Source organism: Rhipicephalus sanguineus, chromosome 1 (assembly GCF_013339695.2).
Source record: "Rhipicephalus sanguineus isolate Rsan-2018 chromosome 1, BIME_Rsan_1.4, whole genome shotgun sequence".
NCBI classification, from domain to species: domain Eukaryota; kingdom Metazoa; phylum Arthropoda; class Arachnida; order Ixodida; family Ixodidae; genus Rhipicephalus; species Rhipicephalus sanguineus.
This window is the reverse complement of record NC_051176.1, coordinates 338,307,224-338,321,240: the sequence shown is the minus strand read 5'-3', so window position 1 is coordinate 338,321,240 and position 14,017 is coordinate 338,307,224. Positions and strand designations below refer to the sequence as shown.

Sequence of the window (14,017 nt, the reverse complement as noted above, 5' to 3'; positions counted from 1 at the left end):
TAGCAAACCTAATAGCCGAAGTTCATATTACCTAAGGTTGCTGACCGCTTTCGCTTTACTATACTCCTGCTTCGCAAGTCACAATGAAGAGCGTACAAAGGTAATGACAAAAATTCTCGGACGCCGCATGTTCTTAACATTCCAGCTTGTATAGAGCTCCTGTTCGCGCTCCAGTACACATTTCAGCGTCCTCAACTAAGAGGGGTTAGTGACACAAAACAGAAGTCTAAAATAAGCACTGAGAAAGAGACACAATAAGGTGAAACGCATGACGCAAAATCAGCGGAAAAAGGAGAGAAAGAGAGCGAGCAATTGTTTAGTAAAATATAGTAAGAGCTACAGGTGTACAATGCGGCCACTTAAAACTGCTACTCTGTATAGGGAAGAAATCAACTGGCAGAAAGGCCGCAAGAGAAAGAAGGAAACAAGAGGTGAAAGAAAATAATAAACTTTACGTATCCACAGCTTAGACAAAAGTCACAGTTTCGCCGCGAGGGCGAAGCAGTGAATGCGATAGCAAAGGTTTAGAATGTCATACGAAGGAAGGCTAGCAGCTCACTCCTTTAGCAAACACAGCTGCTGCAGCGAGCGAAGCAACCTTCATGCGGTCTATGGCTTGAATGTAGACTATGCGATGAAATCACAACACGCACGAAGCTATTGAACCCCCCCCCCCCCCCCCCCATATAGAAAGCGCGCGAGCATAGGCGGCCACGCCCTGTAGGTCAAAGCACAGGGACGGAGGCGCACAGCCACATTCCGGCGAAAGACGAGCTGGCTGACGACCTTTAAAGCGCGCCCTTTGAGCCCTTGCGCCATCTCGTGGGGGGTAGATAAAGAAGACCCTGCCACGCTGAAGCACCCCGGAGATCTGCGTACCACCAGTATTGGAGGATTTCTGCTGTGGCGGAGAGGTACAACGCGTCGCGCGCTACGGAAAAGTTTTCTTGTGACCAATGTTTCCTTGTGGGTCACATACGCACGCACGCACGCACGCACGCGCACGCACACACACACACACACAACACACACACACACACACACACATTTCCATTTCCAATAGTTTTCCGCATTTACAATGACACTGTTGCGACTAATTAACAAAAACTCGTTACTTAACTTCTTAATTATTGACTTCAGGGCAGGTGTTTATCTTACAAAGTTGTAGCGTGTGCCAATTTATGGCACACCTATTTTATGGAAATCACAAAAGTTGCACGTAGTACGAGCTATTCATCATCGAATTTCAAGGACGAAATCGAAATTGTAAGCGCCCGGCGCGCATAAAACGCGGCGGAACACCGGAATGCCATGTGACAGGGAAGTGACGAAATTTGAATTAAGTTGTGTCACAGCAGAATCTCGTGAAAAAATCGGCAAGCATGCTGAAATACACTAGTATAATCTATAAAACTTAACATTTGCGTGTGATGGATGGTGCATATCTGTTTCTTTCTTGAACTCTAAAGAGGCGCGAAAAACTTCTTTGCCTGTCTGCAAGAAGCGCCGCAGTGGCCGCCCCTGCGTTTTATGCTTCCCAGACAAAGAAAAGGTTGATATTGTTGTTTTCTTGTGCACAGTTCGAAAGAAACAGATACGCAGCAAACAATACGGGCAAAAGGCGATGCGTGGGCACAAGTGAGATGACTCGAAGCTTTTCACGGAAACATACGGCCGCGGCGCGCCGTCATTCAAATTTGGTCACTCCTATGTGATGTGTAGTTTCTGTCTGACGTAGAAGAACGGTCGCGCTTCGTGCGCATCGGGGGCGATCAGTTTTGATTTCGCGCTTGAAATTCAATGATGAATATCTCGAACTACGTGCAACTTCGGTGATTTCGAAAAAAATAGGTATGGCATAAATTGGCACGCACTACAACTTTCTAATACAAATACCTGCTGCCCTCAAGTCAATAATTAAAAAGTTTAATTAACGAGCTTGTGTTAATTAGTATTGTCTAAAACGCCATATATATATATATATATATATATATATATATATATATATATATATATATATATATATATATATATATATATATATATATATATATATATATATATATATATATATATATATATAGAGAGAGAGAGAGAGAGAGAGAGAGAGAGAGATGTAAGGAAGAAGATGGCAAAGAAGACGCAAGGGTACAGTTCTTAGAGGGCGAAAAAGAAGAGGAACGAAAATAAAGAGTAATGGCGACCGTATTGGATTCGTGATTCCTCGGTGTCGTTACAATTTTGGCGCAGTCTACTGCAGGATCCTGGGCGCCTGAACAGCTCCGATTTTCCGACGACCATGCGCGTCGACGTCGCTGCAAGATGTGTCAAGACGGTGAGCGTTGCATGCTGCGTCTATGGTGGAAAGTCGATCTGTCCGCGTGAGCTCTGACTGTTAGGCGACATATCGCCAATTCTCGAAAGAAGATATGAATTGCGAGGAACTTAAAGCGGCCATCGCGCATACTGGCCGGCTCCATAGTGAAGATAGACTACACGAAACCGGACTGACAAAAGAGGTGATTGCTAAAACAGACAGCCCGTTAAGAGGCAAAGATATTTTCCAAGATATAATCAAGCTGCAGGAAGAAAATAGCAAGCGGCAACAACATCTGTTGGAGCTTATAATGCAGACAGGAGTTGACCGATCTCTGAAACCACCTTTGGAAGTAACTAAGCCAGAGATCTACGATGGATCATCATCAATGAATGCTCAGGCCTGGCTTGACTTCTACGAATACGCATGCGATCAAAATTTTTGGAATCACGATCGCGACAAAATAATGCATATGCGATTCTACCTGGGAGGCGTTGCGAAGACCTGGCATGACATCCGAGCAACAGAGAAGGCAGGACATCCTTGGGCGGACTGGAGGCAGAGCTTTCTAGCGACATTCTGTGAAAGCAAGTTTCGAAGTTGGGACCATGCAATAGCCTTGAGGTACCTCTCTGGTCCTGTTACGAACTATTTTTTCGAGAAGTGGAGGCTATTGCATGCGGCGGACTCTGCACTCTCCGACTCGTCACTTGTGTGCCTCATCACGTTGGGACTTCCTGAATGCATGCAGCGCCATGTTCAGCTTGGAACACCACGAACGCCTGAGGAGCTACTGCAGATTATGAAGCTGTTGTTCGTTCAAAAGCGACAGTCTTCGGCAAGAGAAGTGACCACCGCTGAAATGTTTCCAGCACCTGGATGGCCAGACCCATTCAGCGAACCCGAGCCGTCTACGAAAAACACAAGGCAGACGAAGAAAAGGAAATTTACCAAAGGATGTTCTGACGACCCTTCGTCCCAAGCATACGAAAAGATTTTTCTCACGGACCGCGCCAAGCTAATATACGTGCCTGCGCAAGTAAATGGTAAGGATGTGAAAGCTCTAGTTGACAGTGGAGCGTCAATCACTGTCATTAACAAGGACGCGATTCCTCAGCTAACTATAAGAAGAGATTGTCCCGTCATCGTGTACGGCTATGATGGCAGGAAACAACTGTATGATGAATGGACAGAGATCTTGATTACGTGTCAGGGCAAGAGTACGACTGTGAAAGCACTGGCCCTTCACGGAGTGAAGTATCTTCTTTTGTCCCGCCCGGTAATGCAAGAATTGCGTTTGAATCTATATTGGGATGGACAAGTTACTACACATGATGATCGCCTGCTGACTACCTTTACAGCCGTTGCCGAAAACCCCCGCAAGCCCACTGCCGCAGAAGACGTCACACGCATGTATCCCGAGTTACTTTGTGTAGGCGGATACCCGAAGGCGACCACTAAGTTTGAAGTACCATTTGAGCTCCGAGATACGTCCATAGTGAAGCGGAAGGCTTACAACATGTCCAGAGAAAAGAAGTTGTGGCTGAAGGCAGAGCTACAGAAAATGCTTGATGCCGGTGTCATACGCCCTTCTACGTCTCCTTTTGTTTCACCGATAACTATTGCACCAAAAGAGGACAGAACATTTCGTCTCTGCACCGATTACAGGCAGATAAACAAGCAGACTGACCTTTTTCCCTTTCCAATGCCACATAATGACGAAATAATCAATGAAACCGGAGGTTGCAAAGTGTTTTCGCGTCTCGACCTTTGCAAAGGCTTCTGGCAAGTACCTCTGCAAGAAGAAACGAAGAAGTTTTCGGCATTCATTACGCCATTTGACGTGTATGAGTACAACCGGCTGCCATTTGGTTGGAAAAATTCTCCAGCCTGGTTTCAGAAGATGATGAACAGTATTTTGAAGCCATACTTGGGAGTCTTCTGCAACGTTTATATTGACGACATTATAGTGTACTCAAGATCAAAAGAGGAGCACTCTGGACATCTCGGGAAAGTGTTACAAGCTCTTAGTGACGCGGATCTCAAGATCAATGAGAAGAAAAGCGAGTTCTTTAAGTCGAAAGTGGTTTTCCTTGGAAGAGTGTTCGACGGAACCACCAAGAGCACCAAACAGGAGTCCGTTCAAAGGATCGCAAAGCTCACGAAGCCACATGACATTCACTCACTTCGAGTTTTTCTTGGACTCGCAGGCCACTTCAGGAGTTTTATTAAAGATTTCTCCAAGATGACGAAGTGCTTGACGGAGCTCACGAAGAAACAAGTGCCTTTTGTTTGGACCGAAGATTGCGAAAGGGTTTATCAAGAACTTGTACGTCGTATATCATCGGACCCTATTTTTACTCTACCGGACTATAGTTTACCTTTCGAGATGAATACGGACGCTTCCAATTATGGTACAGGGGCGGTTCTGTACCAAAGAGACCTCAGTTCACCTCCAGCTCAACAGCTTAGGGTTATAGGATACTACTCCTACACCTTCAACCCTACACAGCAGAATTATTCCACAACTGAGAAGGAGGCTCTTGCTGTTTTAATGGCTGTGCGCTACTTCCGATCATACATCGACGGAAGAAAGTTTTCATTATACACGGATCACCAAGCATTAACGCACCTGTTGAATATGTCGGAGCCAAGGGGAAAATTGGCCCGCTGGGTCAATGAACTTCAACAGTACGATTTTGACGTCTTCCACCATGAAGGTAGCCATCTTACTGACGCCGACGCCCTGTCTCGGTTGGCGGTCGAGATCCCGCATGGAACAGTTAACTTGACGAGATTATGGGAAGGGTATGAAAGTCTGCACTTCAAGGATGGCAAGTTCGTCGTACCAGACACACTGATTCCGAAAGTGCTTCACTTATATCACGACAGCCCCGAATCAGGTGGTCATGATGGTTTCTGGCGAAAGTACAACAAGCTTCTCAAACGGTTCACATGGACAAACATGAAAAAAGACGTCGAAGCCTATGTCAAGTCGTGCCACTTGTGTCAAGTGAATAAAGCGAAATACCGGCCTCGACCCGACGAGCTCGTCTTGCCAAACCATTCGGACAAACCCTTTGAAGTCGTCCACGTGGACTTTGCGGAACTGAAAAAGAAGAGTTCCGGGGTTCGCAAGACACAGTCTTTCTTGATTGCCATAGATCAGTGCACCAGAATGGTAGCGGCACGTCCTGGACGAGAAGACACGAACAGCGTTATCGCCTTGCTTGACCGAGCGATATTCTCACCGCTGAAAGTCGTCATATCTGATAATGGACCCGCATTTTTAAGCAAGAAACTTCAACAGTGGGCAGATAGCCGTGGCATTACACTACGCCGTTGCGCTCCATTTCACCCGCAGGCCAATGGAATGGCGGAAAGGGTTATACGTGACATCAAGCAATTCATGTCCATGTACCCAACGTTTAAAGGCGGATGGAAGTGCTGCCTAGAAGCGGCTGTGGCCCACCACAACAGAACACACACTACGAGTCTTGGCTGCAGCCCGCATTTTGCTGCCTATAGCGAAGTGCCCATACTGCCAGCCGACAAAGAACTTAAAATCGATGATCAACTGCAATTGTTTGAACACCGAAAAACCAACCAGGAACAAAGGAGATACCGAAAGGCGATGAAACTCCAATTCGACAAGCGACACCAAGGACACAAGCCGGATATTGGACTGAATGATCTTGTGCTCGTGCGGAAGGGTCTGCCTGGTAGCGACACAAGAATTCTTGGACCGTTTAAAGTCATAAAAATATCGGTACAGCAAGGTGTGCTAAAGACCATTGGCTACCTCAATGACGGACATCTTGAATTCGCCGCTACAAGCAACGTTCTTCGGTATCACCCCAGGAGGGGTGACGACAAACAACGGGGGGAGTGTAAGGAAGAAGATGGCAAAGAAGACGCAAGGGTACAGTTCTTAGAGGGCGAAAAAGAAGAGGAACGAAAATAAAGAGTAATGGCGACCGTATTGGATTCGTGATTCCTCGGTGTCGTTACAATAGATAAATAGATATGCAGACGGCAAAAATTCAACGAGATTGTCCATACAATGGTCCATACCGCAATAAAAATGAGGGTACTGACGGGAACGCACCCGTGGATGCGTCAACCCGCTGCTGCAAACGCCCGACGCCTCTTGCTACATCAATGAGCGCTGCTTAAAATGACGATCACTCCCCCGAATTGCGGCTGTCAGTTTTCAAAACACTATTATACAACTAAATATCTGTTTATACCGGATGTCCCAGCTAACTTATGCCAAGGGTTAAAAATGCAATATTAGAGGCACGCGAGCGAAATCAGTTGCATATTGCTGACAACCACCTTGAGCGCTACAGGCAATTTTTTGTTTTGTAATTAATTAAGTATTTAACTAAACTGCTGAATATTGACTTTAGGCAAGAAATGGGATTTCCAAAGTTCGAGAGCGTCTTCACAAACCCCCATTGCATAATTTGCGATAAAGAAAGTCCCACGTGTACCATTGTTTCCAAGCTACAAAAAGCCTGCGAAATACAAGAAAAAAAAACGATGGCTGATCCCCCTTTCATAGGAATCGGTATAACACAAAAGTGAAACGTGCCTTGATAGGAGCAGTTGAGCGTTTATTGTGCATTGTTTCGCCACAAGGGCGAAGGAATGAATGCTATAGGAACAAATTGTAATGTCACGTGAAGAAGGGCAAGCAGCTCGAAACTTGCAACGCGCTGTAAAGCAGAAACGAAGCACGAAATGAAGATACACAGGACGAGCGCGAACTAACAACTGTCACAATTGTTACTTCTTCGTGTGTGAGCAGCGCGCTCCTTCCGGAAGCGCGGCCGCTGCAGCGAGCGTAGTGACCTTCGTGCTCTCTGTAACGTCAAGGCAAACTTGCGGTGAAAGCACAAGCGTACAATCTGCTCCTATCACGAGGTAAGCGAGCGCACTCGAGAGACACCCCCTGTAGAGGCGCGCTTGCATCACAACGCGTGGGGCGACGACCTTTAATAAAGCGCGCCCTCCGCGCTCTTCGTGCCATCTCGCTAGTGATAACAAGAACACACTTAAGCCAGGGGGGTGAAACTTCCTGGTTTTTCTGTCCCGTGACCGCAGCGATCCTAATGTTGGGGGGCTGTAGTATACCTACGAGCATAAATGAACGTTCTTGTTCCATTTTATATTTATTACCAGTTTACTTGTTAACTCCGGTGTTTTTAATACGCAAGTGAACGGAAAGGTTGCAGTTCGGAATTGCGAAAATACGAGCGCCACCCGGAGTGGAAAACGGGAACTGCACCGTGTTATCTCTCACGGCGAAAAAGGGGCGTTTTTCTCACGCGCCCGTGTATGCTGCGGCTTACGGTGTCCCAAAGGCCGCTTTTACCACTGTAAAGTTTGTTTCAGCGAAAGTGGCAAAACCCTTGCAAGCTTGAGCGAAACAGACGCATGAATGTATTCGCGCCGTTATCACAAATCGTGCTGTGCTGAGCGGTGTCAAAATTCTTCACGCCGTACCGGCATAAAATTCTTTCGGATCCGCGGCGGGCGAAAGGTACGATCTGCATGCTGCTCGTTTTGTTTTTCTACGCTTGCACGGCATATCAGGATACGGTTGCAGCAGTAGCTGTGTAATTTAATTGAGCATACACGTGCGTAATTTATTTATTACATTCTGATTGTCTGCTTTTGTTTTTGCGTTGTGTTTTTTACTGTATGAATGGTACGCTTAGGCAATAAAAGATTCAAACAAGCAATGCTCTTTATTTCTGTCTAATTTATGTGTACACGCAAACAAAAACGCAGTCTTACTTAGAATAAGTGGTGCGAAAATAGGTGGATGGTCAAACCATCATCAATCAGAACGCAACGATTGTCGTTTTGATCATGTGGCGGGTTGCGCAACAGGAAGACGGTCGCGCGCTCGCCATCTGAATACCTTCCACTCGCTCAGTTTGGCTTGCTGGTGCATCTCAATTGAATTTGGCGCTAAATCGCTCCCCCCGCCACTCGGATCCTCAGTCCTCATCAAGATGGCGTCCCCCAGTGCGTGTCTGCAATGCGCCGCCATGTTTTAGCACCGCCCCCAAACACCAGGTGTTCGTCTGGCGCTGCGAGCGAATATCGCGTTCCATGGAAGGTATAGGAAGTTTCACTCCCCTGCTTAAGCCACCAAGCTTTGAGTAGCGCCAACGGGAAATGATGTATGTAAATAGCTCGCCGTTAATAAGCTGAAGAATGTACGCTGTGTGGCCGAGTGGTTGCGCTCCGTGCGCTGCGGAGCGAGGGGTCGTAGGTTCGACTCCCGGCAACGGAACATTTTGTTCTAGTTTTTTTTTCTTTGCCATCTGTTAGTGTATATTTTACAACGTTATATCCGTGACAGAAATACATCAGTGGAGCAGTGGTGGATCCCGGCATCAAACACTTTCGTGTTAAAAAAAACCACGTGACTAGCACATTCGTGCGCCGCGATCGTAGTGCTCTCAGGTGTGGTTTTAGCGAACGAAATCAGCTGCGGCCGCGACTCGCCGGCTCCGTTGCAGCGGTAGGCCGATAAGATGGCGATGCTTTTTTGTCCCGCGTCAGCCAGTTGGCGCGTGTGAGGCTGCAAGTTGCAGCGAGCGCAGGCCAAAAACCACCGCCAACTTACCGGCCTACCGCTACAATGGAGCCTGCGAGTCGCAGCCGCAGCTGATTCCGTTCGCTCAAATCACGGCTGAGAATAGCCCGATCGGGGCACGCGAATGCGCTAATCACGCATTTTTCGGGCTTTTTTTACAGCTTGTAAAAAATGGTACAGTTGAGACTTTCCTTATCGCAAAAAAGTGAGTTTCGCCACAAGGGCCTAGCAATGAATGCAATAGCAAGAAATTGGAATGTTACAAAAGGACCGACAAGCCGCTCGATACTTGCAGCGCGCCAATCAAGGACAAAGAAGGATGCCCAAAAAGAACGCACAGGTGTACACAGGAGAAGCGTGTCAGAGTTCACAACAACTGTCAGAGTTCTACGTCTTTGTGCTTGAGCAGCGCGCTGCAAGTGTCGACAATGAAGAATCAGACGCTCTTAGATATTTCTTTTTCTTTTAAACTGCGGTGCGGGGAGTGAACCTCCTGCGTCCACGCAGGGGCGTCTGACGCAAGGTGTGCCCGGTGTTTTTTTTTTGTTCCACATTACAAGTGGGTACAGAAAGGGGCCACTTTGTCGTGCGCGTCTCAAGGGCAGTTTTCAAATTGAAAGAAAATGCAGGGGCGTTGCGTGATAGAACACACGCTCAAGCTCCTCCGAAATCTGCGTATCATCAGGGGTAAATAGTGTATATAAATACCTCACCGTTATTTCGCCGGCGCATGCATGGTGCGTGGTTGAGGTGTCTGACGCAGCGCGCTGGGGAGCGAGGGTTCGCTTGTCGCTGGTAGAGTGCTTCACAATTTTTTTCTGCTGCTTTATTTTTCTTTGTGCCTTTTTATATATACACACACATATACACATCCGGGACATGACGGCGACGGCAAAAATCAGCCGAGAGTGTCCATATAGTTGCTATCGCAATAATAATGCAATGGGGGATGTGAAGGCGCTCTCGAACTTTGCAAATTCTATTTCTTGCCTACAGTAAATATTTAGCACTTGAGTGAGATAATTATATTTAAAAAATAATTAATTAGAAAACAAAAAAAAATGTCTGCAGTGTGCAAGGTGGCTGTCAGCAATATGCAACTGATTTCACTCGCCTGCCTCTAATATTGTATTTTTTAACCCTTGGCTAAAGATAGCTGGGACACCCGGTATGTATATATATGTTAGTCATGACCACATGAATAAGATTAGTTTTTGAACAAATATGACATACTTTGGCGGATATACTTAGTCAATAAGAACACTAGCATCAGAGGGCAATTACGAAAATTGTGTTAATTGCATTTTTATTACAGCCATGTAGGGCGTTCAATCTATAATTACAAATAGGGCGGCAGTGACGCTTTCAGGCACTGCCACATTTTCATATCTTCAAAATTACATCTACCCAATCATAATACAGTTTGGATGCTCGAGCTAAACAACATTGAAACCAATGGCGCCTAGAGTAAGGAGACAATTGATGGGCAATATGTCTAAAAAGGTCTACTTTATTTACCTGTGTGGAGGAGTTTTGTCGGAGTATATGGCCTATGTGATAAGTATGCTTAGCGTTAAAGGCGAGTAATTACTGCTCGTCATGCTACCGTCTAAATAGCTACGTGGGTTATAGATGTTCCAAATTACCGCTTCTATTTTGTTCATGTGTCGATGAGCAATTCTGGACAACGAAGTCGAACGTAGCATCTCAGCTACTACGAGGAAGCTACGCAATCATTTATTACGGAAGAGATCGTGGCTCCATGCAACACTGTGATCACATCGCAACGAAGAATATAGCAAAACTTACGAGCATACCTATACTATACGAGCCCTGTTTCTGGCGCGACAATGTTTTTGACACGTTTTATTTTGTTAATATCTTCGAACTACTATTCTGATTATCCTATTTGGTTACAACACTTCATATACACAATTCCAGGGTATGGCGTGACGCAGTAGGTAGTCTTAGTTAAAGATTTTCGTCGCGCTGTCACTGATGCCCGAGGCGAGGGCCCGAACGAGGGGTGACATGATGGCCGTTCCTGAGCAATTACCAAGATAGTCGTCCAGATCGACATTGTACACGGCCACTGGCGCCACTCCCATGCCGTCATCGTACGACTGGCTCATGCGCTGCAGTAGTGCTGCCTCGTCAGAGAATGTCGCCACCTGGGCGGAACAACAAATAGTATATGTAGTTAAAGCTATAAGAGGAAATCTTGAGTCTTTCAAAGGGTTCATTCTGTGCAGAGAACAGAATGCTTTAAGTGAAGAAACTGAGGAAGCTAGGTTTATCCTGTTAAGAGTACGTACTTGTAACCTATGATCTGTTTTTTTTTGCTATGGTTTTTACCATTTCCTACAGGGCTCTGAAAGCGGCATTTTTACACTCTTCGCGGTGTTTTTGCATCGCCATCGGTACGGCAGTGCCGTTCTATATATATAGCGATTGTTGTTCTCAATAAGAGTGATTATATCATGGAAGCGATTAGACAACTCTCGGATACCACATTTTATAAACCCCTCGCAACCGACCCAACCGATAACTTTAGGTCCATTTTGACAGATGAGCTCACAAAATTACTAAAGCAGAAAAAACTAGACGAAAAAACCATTAGGTCTCTCATAACGCTCAGTCCCGTGGCTGGTAGGTTTTACTTGCTACCAAAGATTCACAAACAAGGTAATCCAGGCCGCCCGATCATTTCCGGTGTGAACACTACAACGGAAAACCTTTCACGCTATGTAGACATCTTATTAACCAGATTCCTGGAACATTTCCGTCATTCGTAAAGGATACCAATAGTTTTCTCCAAGATATATTACACCTTACCATTCCGCATAATTCAATCCTTGTAACTCTCGACGTCACCTCGCTTTACACTAACATACCGCATGCCGATGGGATTTCAGCAGTCCTTAAAGCGTATGAAGACTGTGGTGTCGAAAAGCCTGTAGATAAAGAAACCCTGGGATCACTGCTAAAGCTTATTCTTGAACTTAATAACTTCGAATTCAATGATAGCCATTACGTTCAGGTGAGCGGTACTTCGATGGGAACCTGAATAGGTCCGAATTATGCTAATATCTTTATGGGTATTTTGGAGAATGATTTCTTATCCAGCACTGACATGCCGCCTTTCTTTTATAAGCGATTCATTGATGATATCTTCTTGATTTGGACATATGGGGAGCAAGACCTCTTGAAATTTATAGATGCGTTTAATCATTTCCACCCGTCAATCAAACTGTCGCATAGTTACTCGCCTCTTTCGGTAAACACGTCACTGTGTCGCTATGCGAAGGAAAACTGCTGACTAAACTATATCGTAAACCTACTGATAAAAACCCGCTTCTGCATTTCAAGAGTAGCCATGTACGACATTGCAAGACCGCCATTCCCTATAGTCAGGCCCATCGCTTTAAACGACTGTGCTCCAACCGCGAGGACTTCATAGCTAATTGCGAACAACTTAAAACTTCTCTCACTAAACGGCAATATCCATCGGCTTTAATCGATGACGCAATAGGTCGAGCAGATAAATTGAATAGAGCGGAAATTCTGAGGGGGAACCGTTTGCCCGAAAAACAGAATATCACCAACCTTGTACTAACACACTCAGCATCAGCACCAAAGGTACACTCTATATTAAAACGCCACTACAATATCCTTGCCCAAAGCGAACATCTCAAGAGTATTTTTCCTGAACCACCTCGCGTTGTGTACCGACGGTCTAAAAATCTCCGAGATTTATTAACGTCATCAAAAGTAAATAAGCCCGAAATAACTGGCTGTGCACCCTGCAACAAATCACGTTGCAAGGTGTGCGTACATATGCAAACGACACAGAAAGCCAATAGCACGTTTTCAGACTTCTCCCTTAACATTCGAGGTTCATTTAATTACGATAGTTCTCACGTTATCTACATGCTTGAGTGTACCGTCTGCAAAAAACAGTACATTGGCCAAACGGAAACTTCATTTAGAATACGCTTTAACAACCATAAATCGCATTCGAACAAGCTTCCTAGCCTACCATTATCAAAACACATTCGTTTACCTGAACATTCTTTTGAAAATATTCGGGCCACTATACTTGAGTCAGGCTTTCGCTCTCATCATGGTCGTGAAGCCCGCGAGTCTTACCTAATCTATAAGTTTAACACCGTCTTATCCGGTATCAACGAAAGCACAGGCACACTTACAAGCGTTCCGTCTAAGCACTATTAATCGTAACCGGGTCTTCAACGGGATAGGCAGCTCTGTTTCTAATATCGCTCGTGTTTCTTCTACAGTTACGTTGGTAATCACCCACTATTTTTCAGCTTTCATACCAAACTACGTGCATACGTACTGAGTTGTGTGCATCATGTACAGTGTCTGTGCTGTTTTTTTTTAGTTTTTTTAGTTTCTTCTCGTATTGACCTTAATGTGTTTGAAGCGTACTTCAGCAGAAGTTAAAAAGTAAAAATTGATCTTAGTGCTGCGTAGATTCTCTGTTTGCGATCTCAGACTGTTTGCAGTTTAATGCTAGCATGTGACTACGTTCCCGCTAAAAAAATAGGTAAAGCGCAGATCTGATGTCACCCCCCCCCGGCCTTTTCCTCCGTGTGACGTGCGATCCAATAATTCTGTCATATCACTAGTGTGTAATGCCATATCAACTGCGTGTGCAATCTATCTGACTCTGTGTAACCTGACTTCGCTGCCACGAGTCCCAAATGTGCGCGCATGAATCTATGTCGACTGCGTGTGACCGCTATCCTATGTTGTCATTCTTGCTATCGATAAGTTCTTTGAAACTATCTACTTTAAGCGTGTTTATAAGGAAACCCACCGCGATGTACTTCTTACTTTGACAAAGTCTGGTCCACCAGACGAAACGTTAGTGAAAATATACAGTGCCGAACCAACGTAGTTTCTTCATTCCTTATTCTATCGGGGTCCGCGTGATTATTTTCCCACTACTATATATATATATATATATATATATATATATATATATATATATATATATATATATATATATATATATAAAGCCCACAATGAAAACATAGATCACAGGAATACTTTTCGGAAGC

The 14,017-nt window shown here is 45.2% G+C and overlaps 1 protein-coding gene across 1 annotated transcript in view; it reads right to left on the bottom strand.

Moving 5' to 3' along the window:
• Positions 1 to 10,232: 10,232 nt before the first annotated feature.
• The window catches only part of LOC119384307 (uncharacterized), a 64,389-nt gene continuing 60,604 nt past the window's right edge, over positions 10,233 to 14,017 (bottom strand). Inside the window, exon 4 of the mRNA XM_037652466.1 lies at positions 10,233 to 11,104. Coding sequence (XP_037508394.1) covers positions 10,901 to 11,104 — 204 coding nt within the window. The 3' untranslated portion in view covers positions 10,233 to 10,900. The remainder of the gene's footprint in view (positions 11,105 to 14,017) is intronic.